This window comes from Sceloporus occidentalis, unplaced genomic scaffold, assembly GCF_023333645.1.
Source record: "Sceloporus occidentalis isolate IW3139 unplaced genomic scaffold, rSceOcc1.0.p SCAF_4, whole genome shotgun sequence".
Classification (NCBI taxonomy): domain Eukaryota; kingdom Metazoa; phylum Chordata; class Lepidosauria; order Squamata; family Phrynosomatidae; genus Sceloporus; species Sceloporus occidentalis.
In genome coordinates, this window is record NW_028316984.1 from 143,206,888 (window position 1) to 143,231,016 (window position 24,129).

General features: G+C 40.7%; 1 protein-coding gene across 1 annotated transcript in view; it reads right to left on the reverse strand.

The window, feature by feature from the left end:
* Positions 1 to 24,129, reverse strand: part of STARD9 (StAR related lipid transfer domain containing 9) — a 138,754-nt gene that overhangs the window by 73,367 nt on the left and 41,258 nt on the right. The window contains exons 4-8 of the mRNA XM_089521870.1: positions 11,578 to 11,694; positions 10,196 to 10,228; positions 10,046 to 10,107; positions 8,371 to 8,483; positions 30 to 99 (exon numbers count right to left, since the gene is read on the reverse strand). Of these exons, the coding sequence (XP_089377996.1) occupies positions 30 to 99; positions 8,371 to 8,483; positions 10,046 to 10,107; positions 10,196 to 10,228; positions 11,578 to 11,694 (395 nt within the window). The remainder of the gene's footprint in view (positions 1 to 29; positions 100 to 8,370; positions 8,484 to 10,045; positions 10,108 to 10,195; positions 10,229 to 11,577; positions 11,695 to 24,129) is intronic.

Here is a 24,129-nt window from a genome sequence, read left to right on the forward strand (position 1 = left end):
GTGAGGAGAGTTTTTTAAAAACGGAATACCTGTTTGCTATTCCTTCTTCTAGAAATCCAACAACTTGTTTGTAGTCTGTAACCACATGTTGAGATAGTCCTAGAGGATTTCCCCCCCAAAACAAAGGAGTAAAATGGTTAGCAAAATTTCCTTTCTGCTCCTTTCTATCTAGTACAGTTAGGGTTCAAAGAATTCAGACAACAATGAAAAACATGGCTACATGTCTTTTTCTGGAGAGGAGAGAGGAATGACAATTTTCTGTTATGGTCACACCCTCTGAATTAATCAAATCTTGCTTCAAGGGATCTCCTAAACCTTAGGATTTATTATTCTGGGCACAGGATAATAGTAAGAATAGTACAGTAAGAAGAAAGGCCAGAAAATCTCCAGGGCTCACTTGTTGCACATTCAGTTCTTGGAACCTGGCCTTTTTTAAAAAAAATTATACATGCAATAAACAACAAAATAAAATTATATACAGCAAGCAGCCTTTCTCAGACATGGTTATCATTTTTGTGTTGAATATAGTTATATGAATCAGTTAAAAAACAGCACAAGGGTAAATAAGACAGCACAATTCTTTCACAAAACTACAAAATTAAGAATAATAGATGCAGTACTCCAAAATCCAGATAGCAAATTTGTTTCTCCAAGTCCACTAGAGAGCAGCATAATGTAGAGATGTAACTCTACAATTAATATAAATTGCTCAGAGAGATGAACTGCACTGATACCTTTTCACTGTGAGTCAGTAGCTACTAGAAGTCATTTTGGAGAGGGCAGGAGAAACACAGGAAGCAAAATAACACGACACCTTTCTGCTGAAGTATCAATGTAGGATTCAGAGACTGCATTTACTGTGAAATTTTTAGGCTCCAGAAGTCATCAGGAACTCAAGGAGCTTGCCACAGGTGCTGCAGTAAAGTCTACAGGAAAATCCTGATTGTGATGTTTTGCCATTTCCCCCTCCTTCTACCAGCTGCCAGATGTTTATTTAGTACTACAATGAAAGGCTAAAACAGTGGTTCTTTTATTTACCAGGGCCCTTTTGTTGCTGTGAACCCCCCCCCCCCCCATATTAAAAAGCCTAAATAACTAAAGAAAACTATGAACACTAAACTATTAACAATTACACCATCTGTTAAACCTTTTCTCAGAGGCTCTGGAGGGGGAGGAAAGACTTTTCTCCTGCTTCTTCCAACCAATTTGCAGCTGGAGCAGATGGTAATGCGCAGGCCCATCCAGCCTCATCCTTGGCTCCTATCACATGGCTGCTCCACTACAAGGAAGAAAGAGCAGGCAGGCAGGTGGTCTAGCTGTCAGCTCTGCTGCCACTTCTTCCCTGCAGTGGAACAACCTTGTGACAGGCAACATACAGACCCAGCCAGCCAATCTTTGCCTTGGCGCCTGTCACATGGCTGCTCCGCTGTGCAGAGGTGGTGGAGTTGTGTCAGCCAGTTTTTGCCTTTCTCTCCCTCTCCTCCTTTCCAGGAGAAAGATGGGACACTTAAAACAAGGACCTCAGGTGATACAGTGAGGGGAAGGGGTCTTAACCTTTTCTTCCAAACTCTCAACTACTAACATCACTGCTGAGGAGGGCTACCTTTGCTTGCTTGCCTGCCTGCTCACCTGTTCTTTCTTTCCCTCCTTCTCTCATCTCAGTCTCCTCCCCTCCTATTCTTTCAGTGAAAAGGGGAGGGTTGAAGAAATTCTTCCAAAAGCAATTGTAAAGGCAGGCTTCTATAGTTGTAGCACTTTCTTGAGGGCTGGTGTTTGGCTGGGACACTTCTTTACCCCTGTTTTTCCCCCCTTTGTTCCTTCCCACTTTCCAATACCCCCTCATACTAATCCTTCAATGCAAAATTGTGTACCTGAACACTTTGCAAACGTCAACATATTCATTCGGGGGGGGCGGGTGTGCAACCCCTGAAAGGGTGATAAGCCTGACACCACTCATGAGGCCAGTGTAGGGGTGAAGAAACATCTGTATCTTCTCTTCCCTTTCAATGTGGAGGAGAAGGCAAAGGGTTTTTGTTGATAGTGTCACTGTCTGAAGACAGTGTTTGGAAGAAAAGACCCCCCCCCCCTCCCCAAGTTGGGTCAGCTCAGTTCCTTATTTCCATCTTTCTCCTGGAGAGGGAGAGGGGAGAGTGAGGCAAAGGCTGGCTGGCCTGCTGTGAGCTCCACGGACACTCAGCTGCTCAGACCATCTCTTCCCCACAGCACAGTGACTTCATGACAAACAACACATTTTCCCAGCCAGTCTTTCCTTGTCTCCTGTCACCTGGCCTCTTTGCTGCAGGGAGGTGGTCAGAGTAACATCTAAGCCAACATGGCCCCCTTGTGAGGACATCAGGGTCCCCTGGGGTCTGAGGATCACAGTTAAGGACCACTGGGCTAAAGCATTAGATGTTCTTAGCTTAGAAGAAAACTTAATGGAAACATTATAGACATTTGTAAAATTATGAATTAAGTGCATAAGCAAATAGTTTAATGTACTGATGTTAAAAATGGTTTAAAATGGATAAAACTTACTGCAGACAGAGCGATAGCTATTTATACAGGTACAGCTATTAACAGATTGACAACAGCTAAATTGAGCCTCCATGTTTGGAGGCAATAAACAACAATTGCTAGGGGGCAATGAGGTAAAACTGTTGCCTTCATGCATTCTTTGGGGACTTCCTAAAAGTCTCTGGCTGACTACTGCTAGGAACAGCATGGTGAACTAGATGGAACCTGGCTTTGATCCAGCAAGTTTGTTTTTAACTAAACATGCAATGTACATTTTACTCTTAAATAAAACAAAACATGTTAGTACTGATGCAAAAGGAGTGGCATAAGAAGCACAGTTTTGTTGTTTCAGATAAGAACAATTATTTTTAAATATCACAGAAAAGATCTCAAGGTCTTTTTGGGCTAAATCTGTCTTCCATTACATCATTTCCTGTTTTAAAAGATGCTGGTTCCTTAACAGTTGAGCCATCTGTTAGAGACTTTTGAAACCATTCCAATAAAGAGCACTGAAAGATCTTTCAGTTAAAAGACCAAGATCTCAAAATCTTTTGCACTGAATAATGACAGTCTGGACAGTCCACAATCTTTAGCACTTTGCTAAAGATTTAAAATGAAATTTGCAACTTAAAAATGCACTGTGTGTAAAATAGAGCATGAAGAACTTCAGAAGAAATAAGAGGCAGCTTGTATCATACATGACAGGTCATTGTGAATGCTTGAAACACTGGATAAAATCCAGCTTGTGTGTTTGAATTACATCTAAGGCTAGAACTAACATTATTGGAAATGTGTGGTATGGCTGCCGTTGAAAGTAATCTTTTGTTCCAGATTATCTCACTTGTTTCTTTTTGTGTTCTCTATCACAACATCTTTTTAAAATATTAGTAAATTCAAGATATGTCATTATGTTGTGAATGTCCTTATTCTCTCCAGTAGCTCCAAAGAAGCACAACATGCTAACTAGCAGTATGATTATGTACCAGAATGTTTGATTTTACTAGACAATGTGGATAATAATACATTGAACTGCGGCCTTTAGTGATAGCCACCAGTCACATGCACAGTACTTTTACAGTTCCTGTGATCTCCCAAAGAACATTGTTTACAACTGAAACAAAACATCTTACAACTCTTCTGCAAAATGCTATTTTGTTGGGTTTCTTCTTGCTATCCATAACTATTAGCTGGATTTTAACAAAAAGAATGTATAGAAGACTGGAAAGTATTGTTTTTGCTATGTGTTCCAGAAATCAAACCATGCTTAATTCACCCTTGTCATTAAATTAAGGGTGAAAGAAAGTGGATCAAATGTAATTCAATTCCATTTTGACTAATTCTATCCAAACAAGAGATGTAGACTGCTGTCTTGAGAAAAATTCTGTGTAGGAAACATTCTCAAGCCATTTAAAATCCAGTAATGTCTCTACAAGGCAAATAATGCCCACAGTCCAGAGGTACACAAAATTTTTGATTTCATTAAAGAGGGCTGCACCATGGGCATGTCCCTTTGCACACACAAACCATCTTCTCCTGGAAATTACAAGGGAGCTTCCTATCTGCCACAGAAGAATTTGGCAAAGTCAGCACGGCACTCAGCCTTTTTACCTTTGGGACCTCCTTTTACATCTACATGCGGATGTTACCTCCCCCTCCAACGCAGTATATGAATAAAAATATTTTGTGTTCATATAGTGTGTGCATTTTCATTTGCACATTAATGTATATTCCTATTTTGATGTTTTATAAGGAAATAACATCATGCAAATTAGAACAGTTTTAATTAAATAAATTAAATATTCAACTCAACATGTGTCAATTTTATACATAAAAGTTTGGGAAGAGGAGGAGGGATCAGAGCCTCCAAGTCTCATACACCCCCTTGAGTAATTCTCACATGCCCCAGGGGTCCCGCCCCACTGTTTGAGAACAGCTGGGTTATGTATTATTATTATTATTATTATTATTATTATTGTTGTTGTTGTTGTTGTTTTCTTCTTATAGCCTGCCTTTCTCCCAATATAGGGACTCAAGGCGGCAAACAGTATATTATTATTATTATTATTATTATTATTATTATTATTTTCTTAAGTAATCAACCAAACCATGTTGATTCTTAAAACTGCACACATAAAGCATCATATTTTGGCATAAGTCTAATTAAACTCAATGTGCTTTACATCTGAGTACATCTGCATGTAACCATGCTGTAAATTCCTTAAAATCAATTTGCCTATTCTAATTAATAAGATACTGTGTTTCTTTCAAATATTTCACTGCTGCCCATGAAACTTGACTTGAGAGTCTTATGAAAGAAGAAATATATGGCTCACGGTCTTCTTTACTGATTGTTCCTCAAAAGAAGTGATTAAAACAAATGAAGGCAAAATAAAATATATTATGCATATTCCTACTTCTTAAAGCTTTTAAATATTTAACTGCCATATACGATACCAAAATTGTCATCTGACTAGTAATTTAACTGAGCTTAATCATCAGCATGAAATCAATTCAGTTTGTGTGGTCTCACAACATTTTACGTCTATCACATGACTTTGTTTAACAAAGACACCATTTCATTTTTCAGGCATTCTGCCAAGCCATTCTAAAACTATGAACTACAACGTTTCATCATTAGCAACAAAAGTGCATCAGAGCTTTGAAAGAACTTATGTGCCTACCACGAGACACAGATGCCAGGCAACAGCAGCCTTATATGGAGTGCCTGAGGAAGATTCCCAAAAGTTGGATAGATGCCATTTTCCCTCCAATGTCCCTGTTATGCTGTTGCTCTTATTAGAAAGGAAAGAGGGGAAAGATCCTCTCTGATTATAAATACTACAGAAAACACCACAAACACTACACTTCTGACAATTGTTATTACTTAACTGATCTACTAAAGGCAAAACTAAATATGCACTATTATCATAAAGTGTAGTTTTTACTGAATAATAACAGTTCATTTTTCATAAGTGGATTGTTTACATCCCACTTGTTACAAAAAAGAATCCTGTGAAGATGGCAGAGTTAGCCCAAATGGCCAAATTAAGGTGGGTTTTAAAGGATAAGCCAATCAAAGATTTTCTGAAAGGTTGGGAACTGAAAATCATATATTTTTTGAGCAATAGGAAACCAAATGATGTAATAATTTGTGGTTATGATTTTTAGTAATTTTAGTAGGATCATTAGCTGGATCTGCAATGGTGGAAGAATAATACATTTTTATTTTATTTTTCCCCCTTTCTTTTCCTTTTCATTGCAGATAGGATCAGAGTCGTATTGTGTATTAGTTAAGGACTTGAACAGACAAGCCAAAATAAAGCTGTTTTGGGTCACTTTGGAGGTATGTTGTTTAAATGATTCATGTGTCCTAAGAGACCTAAGGACTGGAGCGCAGCTTTGGCACAGCTTCTGGCCTCTTAAGATGCATGTGTCATTTAAACAGCATACCTCTAAAGTGACCCAAAGCAGCTTTATTTTGGCCTGTCTGTTCGGACCCTATGGCGCTATTTAAACGGGCACTATGACGTGCCCCCATCATGTGCGAGGGGCGGTGCTTTCAAATGCCCCTAGCCCCTTGCACGTGACGGGGGCATAAAAATGGCGGCGCCCTATACACATGGGTGCTGCCATTTTGACGTGACGGACGCCTAGCATCCGCATGTCTCGGTGACTTCATGCCACCGCAAGTGCACCATTGGCACCTTGCGGCATCATAATGGCGCCGCAGAAAGAAGCCACTTTTTGCAGCTTCTTTCTATTGTGCAAGGGAGCCATGCGGTTTGTCCGCTGCGGCTCCCTCATGCAGCAAACTAGGGCAGCGACAGACTGCCCTTTTGGGCAGTCTGTATCCCACCTATATGTCTTTTTCCTTCCTCTCTTTTTCTTCTTTCTGTCTTTTTTTTTCTGAATGTATATTTGACTGCAATATGAAACAATGATATTTTAGTGGAATTTTCTGGCTTCCATATCAATGGAGGCCTCGCTGCAATCTGTGTTTTGTTCCAAACTTTAAAGGAACCATGCATGATGCTGAATTTATTTGAGGAATATAATTCAGTGCCTTGGGCAGCTCCTTTAAAGTTCAAACTAACCTTTGAGGTCAAGGCCAGACTAAGGTGAGTGGGGCACCTCCTGGAGCACCACCCAAACAGGGCCATTTATGAACACATGTTGCCTGTGGAGTACTTTGGGGTGCTGGGTATCCCCCCCCCCCCATCCCACCGTTGCCTTCATCCCCAACACATGATTCAGGCTCCCACCTTGGGGACACAAGCCCAATATATTGCTCATCTTACTATCCCCTGACTGTTGGAAAATGAGGACAGAATAGATAATAAATGTTATAGAAGGGGGAGGATGACTGGTTTCTGATCCCACCTCTGATTTTAACTCTACCGCATATTTTTCCTGTTCCCAGAGGAATTAATAGCTGCATAGGTTCCCAGGGAGGTAGAAAACAAAAGCTTTGTGTTTAAAGAACACAAAACAAGCTCCCCATCACAGCCAGCTCCCCATCAAAGAGTGCTGGATTGTGGCCCCCATCCTGTAATTTAGCTTCTGATGCATTTTTTTTCTGGTCTTTATGGTAGCTAATAGAATCATTAGAATCACAGAATCACACATGTGGAAGAGACCACAAGGGCCATCCAGTCCAACCCCCCTGCCATGCAGGAACTCTCAATCAAAGCATCCCCAACAGATGGCCATCCAGCCTCTGTTGAAAGACCTCCAAGGAAGGAGACTCCACTACACTCTGAGGGAGTGTGATCCATTGTCGAACAGCCCTTACTGTCAGGAAGTTCCTCCTAATGTTGAGGTGGAATCTCTTTTCCTGTAGCTTGCATCCATTGTTCCAGGTCCTAGTCCAGTGATGGAGAACCTTTTACAGAGCGAGTGCCCAAACTGCAACCCAAAACCCACTTATTTATCACAAAGTGCCACATTCCTCTGGCTTTCTAGTAACAAACTCTGGCAAACTCTGTGCTGGGGTGACTGAACGTGTGCCCAAAGAGAGGGCTCTGAGTGCCACCTCTGGCACACATGCCATAGGTTCGCCACCACTGTCCTAGTCTCTGGAGAAGCAGAAAACAAACTTGCTCCATCCTCAATATGACACCCCTTCAAATATTTAAACAGGGCAATCATATCACTTCTTAACCTACTTTCTCCAGGCTAAACATACCTAGCTCCTTAAGTCTCTCTTCATAGGACATGGTTTCCATGCCTTTCACCATTTTGGTTGCCCTCCTCTGGACACGCTTCTCAACATCCTTTTTGAATTGTGGTGCCCAGAACTGGACACAATATTCCAGGTGAAGCCTTAACCAAAGCAGAGCAGGATGGTACTATTACTTGATCTGGCCACTATACTTGTATTTATCACACTGGACTTTTTTAGTTGCTGCATCACACTGTTGACTCATGTTCCACTTGTGGTCTATTAGGACTCCTAGATCCCTTTCACATGTAGTCCCGTTAAGCCAGGTGTCCCCCATCCTATATCTACATTTCATTCCCCCTCCCCCCAAGTGCAGTACTTAGTACCTAGGAAAGCCAATGTAAAGCTCTAATGATAATTCTTTGGTCTAGTATAGAACAATTAATTAGGTTGCTGCAATCTGGCCAGGGAGAGAGTTAATCTGAAGTGTAATTCTGGAATCTTGGCCATTTCTAGTTCTGCACAAAATTCCCACCATGATTCCAGGAGTCCTTTCATACCATCTTTTCTCCATCATCTCAGATTGTTCCAGGAACCAAAGCAGAGAAAGAAATGAGTAACAAAACAATTGAGAAGTGAAGACATTAGAAAATCCAAAATAATATAATTTTACAGTTCTGCTAGAAGTCACTAACCTTGCACATATGGACCCATCACAGGGTGCTCACGTACACGAAGTGTATATGGCTTCTTGTGGTCTGATTGCCTTAACAAGTCTCGAACACGCTCATTATAGATTTCTAGGAAACTAAAAGGCAAAGGTAATGATACAAGAATTATGGGTAGTTTGGGATCATCTTCTCCATAATCCATCTATGGTGAGAGAACAAGATTGTGCCAGGTTTTTCTGTCCACCAGTGATTTGAGCTTAATTTATATAGATATTATGCACACAGGTTCTATATAAATAATTATACAATTAGTAAGTGATCCCAGAGACAGAACAAGTATGTCTGGTAAAGTGGAAAAGAACACTGCTGTTCCCAAATTACAGGTAGTACCTTACTGCAGAAAGTTTGCTTCTAAACCAGTCCTTTGACATCTGCCATCCACACAAAACATGTTAATTAAATTATATGGAGGGTCGTGAAAATGTGCAACTGTAGACAGTGTAAGATATAAAATACAATAATATAACAAACAGCTAATAAACAACTTGCTATACCTCTGTTTCTGAGTGTTGACACTATCCACTGGATTCAAAGATTCTCTTGTTCCAATGGAAGGTATCCTTTAGGAAAAGAGAACCTATGCCTCCAACTTTTATTTCTGTACATTTCCTTAACATTTAATACGACTGCAACATTTACCTTGAATATATTATATTTTGTTGTTTTGCTATTAACTGCCTTCAAGTTGGCCCTCACTCATAGCAAACGTTTGGATGAGACACCTCCAAGCTCCCTTATCTTCCACCGTTCTGCTTAAGTCTTGTACATTCATGCCCGTGATCTCCCTAGTTGAGTCTAGCCATCTGGTGTGCAGTTTTCCTCTCTTTCTACTGCCTTCCACCTTTTCTAGCATTACTGTGTGTGCACACAGCCATTGTGGACCACTGAGGCTGTCTCTAATGTGCCCGCACTGCCACTGTGGACAACTAGGGGCTTGCCATCCGCGGAGGCTGAAATCCATGGATGGCAAGGTAGTGGATAAGGAGGCCCTACTGCTGAAGCCTGAATTCTGGAGTTGATTAGTCTGATTAGTCCAATCCAGCATGGGTTTTAGACTAAATTAGTCAAGGACATAGCTTTGAGACTAGGCCATACCACCCAAATCATTAGCAATAGTAATAGCATTTACATTTCTATACCATTTCATAGTGAAATCAGCACTCTCTAAGCAGTTTACAACCTGTAAGCCAACTATGGTGCTTTTCAAGAGCACTTTGGAGTTATGTATAGTTAAGTATTGGTGGGAGGAAAGACTGCCAAAGTGCCCTATTCCTTCCACTCTGGAATTGCATGTGTTTGATGGAGAAGACATGTCAAAAGCCTCATTTGCATTACTGAAATGTTCGATCTTGGTGTTGTCAGAGAGGATAGGGGTGTGAAGTCATTGACATTATATCCACGCTTCCTGCTTTTCATCATTACTTAGCAGTGATGTAGACTTGAGTAATGGCAATTAGATGTGGTCCACATTTTTAAAAATCTCATCAAATCAAGATGGAGCAACTGAAGATAAAAAATATCTAATTCCAATAAAATTGCCTATAGCCTAACTAACAGAAAAGCAGAAATGGTGTGGTTAGAAAAAGAAGCAGAATATAAAAAGATTTCTAGCACTACATGACAAAAAACACACACTTACCTGACTTCTACTCTGCATGATGTTGACTGTTTTGAATAGTCATCTTCCCTTGAAAACAGACCCTATGGAAATCAAACAAACTTTTGCTTTTTAAACAAAAAAATTAAGAAATTTTACACAGTGTAAATATTTAGTTTAATAAATAAATACCTCACATATACGAGGGGTTAATCCAATGGATGCCTTGAAAAACAAAGAAAAATATTATAAGATTTTTTTTAAAAAATTGTGCTTATAAAGAATTGCTAACAGATGCACAATGGTAAGCTCTTTATATCAGCATATGACTAATACATGGACATCTAAATGGTTACAAGGGCAAAATTATTTTAGGTAACTGATAGTAGTACCAAATGAATAATTTGTTTTATCTCCTGTCAGTTCATAACAATGGAGTGTGGATCTATGAATGAATTAGACAGCAGTCAGTCAGAGACAGGCAGGATATTTCTATACGTCCCACTTGCAAAGGCTGCTAAGAAAACTGCTATGAATAATGACTTATATTCATAGTTAAATAAACAGCAATCCAGCTATGCAACTGATTCTTCTCATCCTCGTCCTCTTCACTGGAGTTTTATCCACCCAAAACCCCATCCTGAGAATGTGAAATGGAGTGGGATGGGGGGGGGATCTGTGAAATTTAGGCAGAGGCAGCCTATGTGCTTGCAGATTTTCATCTCCCACTGTAGTTTCCCACACTAGGTCATTCTGGATACATCCATGGAATATATAAAACTATCAATATAATGATTTTTACAGAAATCTATAGTGTGTCCACACTTAGAATACTATGCACAGTTCTGGTTATCACAACTCAAAATGAACCTTGCAGATTGAAAAATAAATGCAGAAAAGGGCAATTAGAATTATCAAGAAGCAAGGAAACTCCTCTATGAGGGTTTTAGATCTTCTAAAGAGTTTTATTAGACTCTTCCAATGTATTTTATAACAAAATTATCCTAGCAACTATCTGTAAATTAGTGATTTAAATGCTACAACAACCAGATTGTGTGTGTGTGTGTCTAGCAAACAGAAGAATTACATTTCCTTGGTGATTTAAAACATTTTTTAAAATAAAGGCACCATGGAGGCATGTTGAAACAAGTGTTTCCTTGAAATGGGAAAGAAGGAGAGGAATGTGTGAAAACTGATTTCCAGTCTACATATCAGAAATCAAAGAAAGAAGAAGAATATGATAGCTAGTAGTAGATTATCGTCTGGCCACAGGCAGATAAATAACTCCAGATGAAGGACAAGGAAGGCATGGTACATGGATTGCATACAGCCCCCTAAGACCACCTTTGTGGCACCCAGGGTGCTCTTGGACCAAAGATTCCTATATAAATGTTTGTTTAACAGCAATATGGTTATGTGAGTAAAATAGAAACATGGAATATACATTGCTTTTTTCTGTTTTATTAAATCAGCACTGCTTAAAATCCAGCAAAAGCTTTGAACTTGGGGCCTCAGCTATATACAGAGATGTAAAGATAACAAATGTAAAGCACAGAATATAATGTTTATCTTACTGGTGTTCCCATCATAGTGTATGTTTTTCCTGAACCGGTCTGTCCATATGCAAAAAGACAAATGTTGTATCCTTTAAAAGCACCAGATAATACTGAAGTACCAAGGTCTTGGAAAATCTGCAATGAAAGTAGAAAGAGAATAATTATCCTGCCCTATATTCAAGGATCTCAGGGTGACATAAAATCAAATTAAATAGTTTAAAATAATTTAAAACAGTAGGAATAATTTTTAAAAGACTTAAAATTTTAAATGTGGATCACAATTTTAAATGTGGATCCTTTTAATATGTGTATATGTTATTTGTCATTTTAAATTGATGTGTATTTTAACTGATGTGTTTTAACTGATGCTGTTTATCTGTTCATTGCTGTTGTTCTCCACCATGATCCACGGGTAGAGGCAGGTTATTATTATTACAACAACAGCAATAACAACATATTAAAGAATTTGACAAATTAAAACAAGATTTTTAAAACCGTTGAAGACCATTTAAAACCATGAAAATGTGCGGATTGTAGTGAAATCAAGTAGGCCCCAAATGTTTGAATAAGACATCTAAATTAAGATATTTAGAAGTGGGGCATGATTTCACTAAATATGAAGAAAATTTCACTAGCTAGATGCAATTTACATGTTGGATCTCCTTTATCTAGTCTCAAAATGGTTTGGACCAAAAGTGTTTTAGATTTTGGTGTTTTTCAGATTTTGGAATATTATAATAATAATAATAATAATAATAAATTTTTATTTATATACCGCCCTGTGGCGAACCAATCCGGGCGGTTTACAGCATTAAAATAACATACAGCATAAAAACAATTTACAGTATTTCCCTCCCCCCTTAAAAAGTTGTTAAACAACATATCTAATTTAAAACCACAATAACTAGTTAAAATAACAATAAATTAAACAAAATAATACCAACCAATAAACCACTACAACTTCAGTTCTAAAGAAAAGGGGGCTTTGGAGACATTACTGAGGAGGGGGAAATCCTAAGATCCTGAGGCCGGGATATTTCAGTCTGGGAAGGCCTGCCTGAAGAGATCCGTCTTGACAGCCTTTTTGAAGCTGTCCAAAGATGTTAATTGACGGATCTCATCCGGCAGGCCGTTCCAGAGCCTAGGGGCGACAACAGAGAAAGCCCTCCGGGAGGTCGCCGCAAGCCTCGATTTTTGAGGCTGCAACAAGTTCCTCCCAGAGGACCGGAGAGCGCGGGGAGGATTGTATGGGAAGAGGCGGTCTCTGAGATAGCTTGGACCCAGGCCATTTAGGGCTTTAAAGGTAATAACCAACACCTTGTACTGGGCCCGGAAACCAATAGGCAGCCAGTGGAGGGACCTCAAAACCGGAGTGATATGGTCCCTTCTGGATGTTCCTGACACAAGCCTGGCTGCCATGTTTTGAACCAGCTGTAGTTTCCGAACCAGGCACAAGGGTAGCCCCATGTACAGCGCATTACAGAAGTCAAGGCGTGAGGTTACCAGCGCGTGCAAACTGTCTCGAGATCCCTTACTTCCAGAAAAGGGCGCAGCTGGCGTATCAGCCGAAGCTGATAACAGGCGCTCCTGACCGTCGCATTAACCTGATCTATCATCAGGAGCGACGAGTCAAGGAGCACCCCCAGACTACGAACGCAGTCACTAGAGGAGAGTGTGACCCCGTCCAGGACTGGTGGTTGCAACCCAATTCTTGGTTTCGGGGCCGCTACCATGAGCACCTCCGTCTTGTTCGGATTCAGCTTCAATCTGTTTTTCCTCATCCAGCCCATTACCGCCCGAAGACATTCATTGAGAGAAGAGATGCTATTAGAATTCGAGGCCGACGAACGAGACATGGAGAAATAGATTTGGGTGTCATCAGCGTACTGATAGCACCCAGCACCATAACTCCGTATGATCTCACCCAGCGGCTTCATATAGATGTTAAACAACATTGGGGACAAAATAGCTTCCTGAGGGACTCCACAAAGGAGCTCCCTCTTTCTGGAGCTACTGTCCCCAAACAGCACCCTCTGGGACCTGCCTGAGAGGTAGGACCGGAACCACTGCAATGCAGTGCCTCCGATACCTAATCCCCCCAAGCGGTCCAGGAGGATGCTGTGATCTATCGTATCGAAAGCCGCTGAGAGGTCTAAGAGCACCAACTGGGTCACACTACCCCTGTCGATGCTCAGACGCAGATCGTCAGTCAAGGCAACCATGGCAGTCTCAACCCCAAAGCCTGTCCTGAAGCCAGTTTGAAATGGGTCTAGATAATCGGTTTCATCCAAGACAGCTTGGAGCTGAAGAGCAACCGCCCTCTCGATTACCTTGCCCAAAAATGGCAGCAAAGAAACAGGCCTGTAGTTGTTCATATCCAGGGGGTCCAGGGAAGGTTTTTTCAGAAGCGGCTTAACAGCCGCTTCCTTCAGACAAGATGGAACATGCCCTTCCCTAAAGGATGCATTGATGATATCCGTGAGGAATCTCCTCAATGCATCCCTCCCCTGGACGGCCAGCCATGATGGGCAAGGGTCGAGAGGGCAGGTTGTTTTCCTCACCTTGCCAAGCAGCTTGTCCACGTCCTCGGTACTCACTGATTGGAGCTGATCCAGAATAACTTCATCGACGGAGTCACTGGACACCTTGCCTATAGATTCTGTTCCAACAGTGGCGTCTAAGTCGGCTCTTATCTGAGAGATTTTATCTGCGAAGAAGTTGTTAAACGCGTCACAGCAGGCCATCGTCGGGTTAAGCAAGGGATTTGGCGCAGGAGGTACCTGCGTCATTTCCCTCACCACCTTAAACAGCTCTGCTGGACGGGACTCTGCAGACGCAATACGTGCAGAGGAGAAAGCTCTCTTTGCTGCACGAATTGCCTCCCGATAGGAACAAAGAAAGTTCCTATGGCGAGTTCTGTCAGATAGGAGTCGAGTCTTCTGCCACCTACGCTCTAGTCGTTGTCCGAACCGCTTAATTCTCCTAAGCTCTGGTGTATACCATGGCCTACGATTTGAAGCGGATTGGCAAGGACGCTTGGGTGCGATCGTGTTGATAGCCCTGGTAAGATCGGTGTTCCAGGTATCAACCAGAGCATCGACAGGGTCACCGGCATTCCCAACCATTAAACCCTCTAAGGCTCTCTGGAATCCTATTGGTTCCATTAGCCTTCGAGGGCGGACCATTCGAATGGGTCCACCACCCCCGGTGGGGCAGATATTGGCTCTTAGTGCCGTCTTGACCAGGAAATGATCCGTCCATGACAATGCGGAGGTACTTACCACCTCCGCCCACGGATATTCCTGTTCCGTACTAAAGACCGCATCGAGTGTATGACCTACACAATATTTGCACATACATAATGAGAATTTTGGTAATGGGATCCAAGTCTAAACACAAAATCTATTTATGTTTTGTATACACATTATACAAATAGCCTGAAGGTAATTTTATACACAATATTTTTAATAGTGTTGTACATAAAACTAAGTATGTGTACATTGAACCATCAGAAAGCAAAGATAACAAAGGTGTCACTATCTCAACCACTTATATGGATGATTCTGGAATATTTCGGATTTTAGAATTTCAGATAAGGGAGACTCAACCTGTATTTGTAGACAATACATCTGGCAAAAGTACAAAAGTACATTTAATACTGTATTTTAAACTAAACCAATCTTTACACATCTCACTAGTAATCTGGCAGTGGATTAAAATCTTCTCAATTACTATGCCAACTCCCCCCCCCCATGAAGTTATCTTATTAATTGAAAAAGAATTAGACTTGCCATTCTCTAGAGGAACATCTATTTGATATATTTATATTTATAAAGAATAAAACCTGGTTGAGTTTAGTCTTGGAATCAGGCACTTGGCCCTTAATTACTTGCAACTTTACATGAAAGACACAGCAGGTGCAGCACAGTGCTCTAGTTTTTCACTAGAGGTAAAACAAAAACAGCTGCAGGCAACTGTACTTGCTACACTTGTGCTTTCTTTTTCTCTGACAGATGAAGGAATGAGTACAACAAAACACCCAATTTCTGTTTCCTCAGGGAGATGCCAAAGAGTGTGTAGTCTGGGGTGTATTCCTAGAAGCATCCCAGCCCATTCTCACTGTGGAAAGCAAGAAGGCAGTTAAAGACAAATAGCAGCAAATAGTGCTGTATTGCGATAATACGAAGGCCAGTCATTATCTAAAATCTCCCTAAGGGCATGTACCTTTAATCAGACTTACAGGCCAAAAAGAGTGGCAGGAGACTGTGCTGGTGCTTTTCACATCAGAACCATGGCAACCGCATGTGTCCAGTCCCAATTTGGGCTGCTGCAGCAGTCCTAAACCAAGCCACTGCCTTCTTGGCCCGGTTCTTTGCAAATGATGTGACCTTGGTGTGGCTTCATGCCTTGTTTGGGGCATGCATCATGTAAATGGCATGCCCCCAATTTGGCCTAAAACTGCATCATTTTGCCTATGTGTTCTGGGCCTCAGTGAAATATTTTAGGATAGCTTTAAATCTTTGAGCACAAGGTTGCACCTGCCCTTGTTTACTGTGATCCAGAAACAAAATAGCTCTTAATATTCACTGACTCACAGAAGCATAAGAAGGGCACAAGAAGAACAGTCATCCTTAACAAAACCCATAAGTCATCTCCACTTACAATGAGAGGGTTTTAGATGGTTTGCAGCCTTTCATTTCTATGTAATTAACTATGTAATACCACATATTTGAAATCAGTTGCTTATGCCAATTAGAGTAGATCCACTGAATTAAAAGAATTTATGTAAATGCTGACTTTGTTGTTGTTGTTGTTAGCTGCCTTCGAGTTGACTTCCACCCAAGGCAACCCTACAAGTGAGACACCTTCAAGCTCCCTGTCCTCAACTGCCCTGTTTAGGTCTTGTAGGCTTAGGGTCATGGCCTCCCTGACTGAATCTATCCATCAAGTATGCAACCTTCCTCTCTTTCTTCTACCCTCCTCCTTTCCTAGCATTATTGACTTTTCTAGTGAGTTGTGTCTTCTCTTTATGTGGCTGAAGTAAGATAACCTCAGTTTGGTCATCTTGGCTTCTAAGGAGAGCTCAGGTCTGGTCTGTTCTAGTACCCACTTGTTTGACTTTCTGGTTGTCCACAGTATTCTCAGCACTTTTCTACAGCACCATCTCTCAAACAAGTTGATTTTCTTACTATACAGCAATCCAATTGTTTGATTCAATTGACCTATTCTGGGTGGGATTGCTTGCTATAGACCACATGGCAGCCAAAGCATTTTTTTTTCATTTGTACAGATATCAATATTGAAATTTGACAATGGTGTACAAACAAAAAATAAATTCAACATTGTTGTTGTGTGCCTTCAAGTTGTTTCCAATTTTTGGCAATTCTAAGGTGAACCAATCACAAATTATGGAAAACAACAATGGCAAATAAAAATAGCATTTGAACACACTATTTTAATAGGTAGTACCACAGGAACAAAATAAATATATCATGTCAGCTACCAGCTGACATATGAGGGTCAACTGACAATAAGAGCCTACAGGGAAGCCACACAACATCTGAAGAGGTCAAAAGTTTAAAAACAAAGTACTGATTCTTGAGGGATCCCATTTATTCCATTTCTATATAGTGAAAAATGTTCATGTATTCCAATATTTTTCTTCCTACTTTTTAAAAAGAAGTTGCTGATACTTTACTCCATCACTGGAAAGGATAAACATGTTCAAACAACTGTTATTAGGATGGCTGAAAAGTGCTCCTCCACTATCCTCCAACAAGCAGTTAGTGACTTTATCTGGGTTCTCTGATATGTTTTATAGATACTTGCTTTGTATTACACAATCTTTCCTTTGTATTACACAATACAAAGGATTTCAGCAAGTGCTGAGAGCATAGAAAGAGATAAGGGTGCAAAGAATGGATGGCCTGAGTGACTAGAAATGTGGAAGGAGATGTGAGGGATGATGGGAGTTATAGTAAAATGCTATCAGTGCCCACCACATTATAAGCAATTCTACTGACACAAAAATATATACAATCAGTGTAGTACTTCTGTAGGTACATCTACAATCAGTACTGTATCACAAGCACAAACTGATGCAACAGTGGCTTCTTTTCTCCAGGCTACAAAACTGGGCTTTCCATTTTTTAGTTGTGTTTCTGTTTTTAAATATCCCATTTTAATCTACTTTTCTTTTGCTGGAAAGATGCTGCATTCAATGCCTTAAATATTTTATAATTTAAAAGTGTATCTTATTCTTTGTTCTGTGAGTGGCTTGGAGAATATATTTTAACAGACAGTCTGTACAAATTCAGCAAATAAATAAATAAATAAACAAACAAAACATTTGGCTACTGTCAGGCAATAAGTACTGATGGGGTTACTGCCAAGACAATAATTAATCTAACCCCTGTATTAAAACAGTAAAAAAGCCAATGACAAGAAGACTTTGGACTCTTCATCAGGAAGGGTACAGAGAATAGGGTCCTTTCTTATTAAAAAAAAAAGTAAAAAGCCAACACAGGAAGGAAGGACCAATATAATAGCTTTGTTCCAATGATACAGGGTCTTTTCTGCATGTGAACTCCCATGAGGAATACCAAATTAATCCCAGCTGAAGGCTTTCTATTGCACAGAAAGCAGCCACCAGAACACAGGGGACCTCATTATACTCATTAATGGAGCAAGAAACTTTTGCTATGACACTAGGCTTATTTAAGTAACATTACACTATTCACAATGGAGAAGCAAGAGTGAGACTGTGGTCATTTTGGAGTATTTTTCTCTCTTGTAAATAGATGACTGGCTATTCTATAAGGAATCCCAGCCAATCCTCTGCTCCTCACTTCTTTGCTCAATTAAACAGGAAATAGTGAAACAAAATAGAAGGCTACCATCCAACAAATGAAGCTACAGAGAAAATCCCATTGGCTATGTGGCTAAAAAGGAGCTCTGAAAATCTGAAATAATATCCTGGCATTCCTACTGGAGAATTTTTGATTGACCTAAGGGACATTAATTCCCATCTTTGCAGCCGTGCTATCCAACTCTAGACAAAAAACCCACATCACCTCTTGTAAGTTTCTTAAGCACAGACAGCTGCTGATGTGCTACAACAACAATAAACAACAAGCAATAAATTCAAGAAAAGCAATGCTCTTTTCAAGTATCAAAGCTAGCATCAAATATGAAATTAACATTATATGGCCCTCTCTTGTATGTAATTATGGTTGTCATAATGCAGTCAATAGTTACGCAGGCTTAAGTTCCACTTTTTGAATATAACATGTAAATGAGCTGGCATTTGGCACTGGTGATAACTGACTTAAATGTTTTGATTTTAGATTCTCAGTCTCTATTAACAACCTGAAGTTAGTTTTTCTATAAATACATTCCAATTTATTAATGACAGTTAATAACAGCTGTCTCTTTCTATTCCACTTTTCCCTTTGAAGGGTATTACTGATGCTATGTACTGTCAGAAATAGAGGGGTAATATCTCCATGTTAAATTAGAGGAGTGGATTTGACTATTAAAATAAAGTATGCAGCTTGCCAAGTAGCACCCTAGTGAACTGAACACAGCTGCTCAGCCCAAGAATATCCTTTCAAATTATATGAAAACACTCCTACTCTTCCAGAGGCTTGTTCTTCCTTCCCAGCATCTTCTCTTCTTATTATATCAGAGGAAGAGACTGTGGGGTGGAACTGCTTTGAAGGCAGGCAGTTTAGATGACGCTTACCCCCAAAGTGGGTGAAAACAGGACTGAAGCGGCGCTTCAGGGTGAAAAATGGGAGCAAACAGAACCTGGGATAGTCTGACTCAAGGCAGAAGATACGCATCTTCATGCCTGTGTATAAACACCCCGATGTGAGTGCAGAGCTGTGGCAAAGTAAAGAAATGAAAGTGCACCAACTCCAATGGATGTAATTACAATACAGTGGACCCTTGTTATACGCTGGGGTTTGGTTCCAAGATCCTCCGTGTATAACAAAATCCGTGTAAGCTCAAGTCTCATTATATATAATGCATAGCAAAATGGTGTCCCTTATAAAAAAAATGAAAAATCAAGGTTTGATATTTGAAATTTATACTTTTTTTGAACATTTTCAAACCGTGTATAACAAGGGCCGACTGTATACACAAACCAGACAACCCAACAAGGGGCCATCGGGTGAAGGGGGCATGTGGGGGGGCTGTGCTTTGCAAATGTATCTTTCGCACATCAATACACCAATGCCCTGTACCAGCGGAGCAACGCACATGCAACTGTGTAGCCACCCAAAGGTGCGGCCATCCAATGGGATGGCATCTGGGCAGACGTGGGAGGTACTTGGGGTCACAGGCAGTGTGTTTATGTGACAATGCATATGTATGGTAGGGAGGCAACAAAAATATTACCCAGTGGCACAGCTTGACACTGTGCAGTGCGGTCAGGCCATGCACATTCAGCCCACCTTGGGAGTGGGCTGTGCAGGCAGCAGGAAAAAGCAGGATCAAGCCATTTTTTCCTGCCTATCTGCTCTAGCCCTGTGATTTTATTCCTGACCAGTCACAGAAAGAAGATCAAACCTGTAACTAGAGAATGAAATGAATCTTTTAATATGTTCTGTGTGCAGAGCATATTATTGAACTACAGTTTCCAGAATGTCTGATGTGTGAAGGCCTGCTGAGTAGCCATGCCTTGGATGGGGATCCTGGGAGTTCTTCTGGGTAGAGGCCAGCATGTATACACCTTGTTATTTGCTATCAAGTCAACTTCAACATATGGCAACCCTATGAATGAGAGACTTCCAACATCCTTGGTCAACAACTGTTCTGCTTTGGTCTTGCAAACTCAGGGCTGTGGCTTCCTTGAGGGACACTATCCACCTGTAGTGTAGTCTTCCCCTTTTTCCTATTGCCTTCTATTTTACCGAGCATTATTATCTTTTCCAATGAATCATGTCATTTCATGGCATGCCCAAAGTACAAGAGCCTCAGTAGTCTACCTTTTTTGGTTATGCCACAGACTGGGACAGATACACTACAAATTACTTAGAATATGCTAATCAATAATATTATTTTCACTGCAGATGTTACACCAGCAAATGTTGTACTTTAGCATGATAAATTCAGAACCTGAAGACTTGCTTCCAAGAGGGCAAAATTAAATCTATAAAAAAATTATAGTGATTCCTCACTTATTTTGTTGACAATAAACTACCACTAAGTTTTACTTTTCAGTTATTATGAAACCAATGAAAGTTGGACAGAAATAATAACTTTGGTTCTCAGGCTTTGAAGTAGCCAGTTTGACATGTTTCAGATATCTCTGACATGCTTATTAACCATAGATATTCTCTAACCTTTCCTTCTACAATCTTGAAACAGTTTTTCTGCTTTTAGGGCATTCCAGTAAATTAGCTAAGGAATCCAGCATTATCATCTGGTGTTCAAAGTCACTGTACATCTCACCTCAAAGATTCAGAAATAGTGTTTCCACTGTCCTCTGTTTTGCTACAGGTGATTGGAAGGAAAAGATGTCTGTAATGAGTACTCACAATGGCAATATGTGGCAGATTGATCAATTTATCAATCAGATGGCTTGCATAAGCTGGGCTGCTGGAGGTGGGGAGGTTGATTTTGTTTTGTTGCCTCACAGACATTTGTGAAGACTGTAGTAGCTTTGCACTAATAGGAAGCACTTGTGTTTGTACAAGGCACTGCTTTTCATCAAGTCTTTCTACTCATCCAGCTCTGTACACTCTGGTCCATACTTTTTCCAGTGGTCTCTCAAACCTCAGGAGCAGTTTGGGGGGAAGCAAGGGTGCTGAAGTGGATATGGTGGAATCAGAAGGGTATATGGTGGAATCAGAAGCTTTGTCTAGCTATCGTCCCTCTTTTTAGATTGTAAGCCCGAGGGCAGGGAACCGTCTAACTAAAAAGATTGCATGTACAGCGCTGTGTAAATTTACAGCGCTTCATAAATAAAGGTTAATAATAATAATAATAAATAATAATAAAAAAAATCAGGTTGCCCACCTTGCTCAAAAGGTGCTTTCTGCTAACATGAAGTCACAATTACTTTGTGGAAACTTTGATGTGAGTGTGTGCCTGTTGACTTACAGTTACTGCATGGATTTTACAGGATTTACATGGGCAAGAAATACTCAACAAGTTTAGCCATTACCCTCCTCTGAAATATAATGTATTGCACCTGATACTACTTGGCAATCTCCCATCCAAGTACTAACCAGGCCTGGTCCTGCTTAGCTTTCAATATGGGATCTGATACCTTCAGGGTATTTAGGCATCTCTGCAGACTCTTTAGCCAATATAGTTGGGTCTCTATTGGGATTTTTTTTTATATGCCTGATAAAGACTTTGGGGAGGTCTTTCTGCTCATATTAATTCATTCTAATAAGAGCTCCCAGCTGTAGGATACATTTTGTTATTTCAGCTGTCCACTGTATACATAGCACGGAATATGTCCTGCAAAAAACACTTCAGATCTTACAAAAATACTTTGACTGCATTCAGTTAAATGTGAACCAGATGTGCTTTGAGTTAACGGTCTTATGTGCAATAGTACACTTGGACTACTATTAAGAGAGACAAATAACCTATTTAACAGAGGAGGCAAACCCCACTACAATGGACATGATGTGTATTTTTAAATCATACAGTTACACGCAGAACTAAATTAAGACACAAGTTCTATTAGCTATGATCCCTCTGTCTGTTTTGTTGTTGTTGTTAAAGCTAATCAGTTCTCCTTAACGCTATTTAAAAACCTACCGGTTCTGAAAAACAGAAGAGCAATAGAACTGTTGCTGTCAGTGTTGTTGTTTTGCTAGCAGTCCATATCTTGAATTTTATATTTGTTACTGGAGGGAGTGATCAGGCAGACCCAGCTCCACCAGGGATAGCCTGAAGGAAGAGGCTCCTCACTCCTTAACTGTCTTCTTCTGGCCTGAGAGGGAGTGATCAGGCAGGCCCAGCTCCATCAGGGATAACCTGAAGGAAGAGGCTCCTCCCTCCTTAACTGTCATCTTCTGGCCTCCTATTCCTCTCCAGCTATGCTCTGACTGTGTGGGGGAGAGGCTTGCGTACCCTAATGAAGTTGTGAGCTATGCTGGCGGTGGTATAATAGCCACCAGTAGGGCCTCCCATGCCAGACAAGTCACAACTGAAGGGCCTGACCAAGAGCACCAAAGGACAGGATGGGCTCTCTAGCCTTATGGCAACCACCCTAGGAGAAGGAAAACTCTAATCCCAAACCTGGGCGTCTAACCCTGTAAGGTCAACCATCTAAGAGAAGGAAACTCTAATCAAACCTACGACCTGAAGACCTTGCTGCCACCGTCCATGCTTGTCAAGGCCTCAGCAGTCAAACCTCTGGTTTAAAGGGTGAGGCCAGTTCTGTGCACGCTGCGCTCCACCAGAAAAATCCATTGCACAGGCTCGAAGGATACATCCAACGTCATCAACGCGCTTGTAGAAAGCACGGATGAGTCCTTCCTGAATCTTCGTTCGTGAAGTAAAGCCAAGAAGAAGAAGAAGAAGAAGAAGAAGACTGTCTTATGGTTGAAGCCACAAGTTGACTACAAATGAACTGGACTCTTACCAGAATGACTGAGGGCGCAGTCACACTGCAGAATTAAAGCAGTTTGACATCACTTTAATTGCCACAGCTCTGTTCTATAGAATCCTGGGATTTGTAGTTTGGTGAGGCATTTAGCCTGGTGCCTCACCAAACTGCACATCCCAGGATTCTGTAGGACAGAGTCCTGGCAGTTAAAATGGTGTCTAACTGCTATAATTCTGCAGTGTGGCTACATCCTAAGTCTAAGTCAGATGTAGACTAACATGCTCACCTGCTTCACATGCTAAAGAGCAAATAAACCACTACTTCTCAGCTGTCACCAACAGGAACCCAACTACACAACAGGGAACAGCTTCTGGAAGGACTGGCCAGCAAGGGCAATGGGAGAAGAGGCAGCCTTAGTTCTGTCCCACCCAAAGCGTGGAAAAAGAACTTATTGGTGGCCATACTGGTTGGGGGATTATGGAAGTTGTAGTCAAAAAAGTAACATTCTCTAGCTCTCATCCCTCAAAATTTAAATTATCTTTCCTTTGCTGCAGCTGTGATAATGTATGCGATTTTGTGATCAAGAATCCTGGGTGAAAATTCTGGATTCACAGTTTTGAGTCAAAGGATTTCACCCAAATTAGAGCTTAAAACATTAAGTTTGAAAATTAATTTGATAAAGTTAAAAATTATAAACATTAGAAATTAGGAAATTAATTCACAACTGTAAAAATTAATAACAAATATAGTTTAACTTGGCAAATTATAATTAGTTCTTGTTGATCAAGCCAGACCATGGAATCTACGGCCCCATTCATACTGGTCTAAAAGACCTGGAAGGAACTGGGCTGATCCGGATGCCCCTCCCCCGAATCGCTCCGTTAGCAAGTGCCCACTACAAATTTGAAATCGAATGCATTTTGATCTGCAAATTAGAAATCGAATGCATTCTGTGTCTGCTGGCGAGGTGGCCGCTGCCAATCAAGCTATCGTCA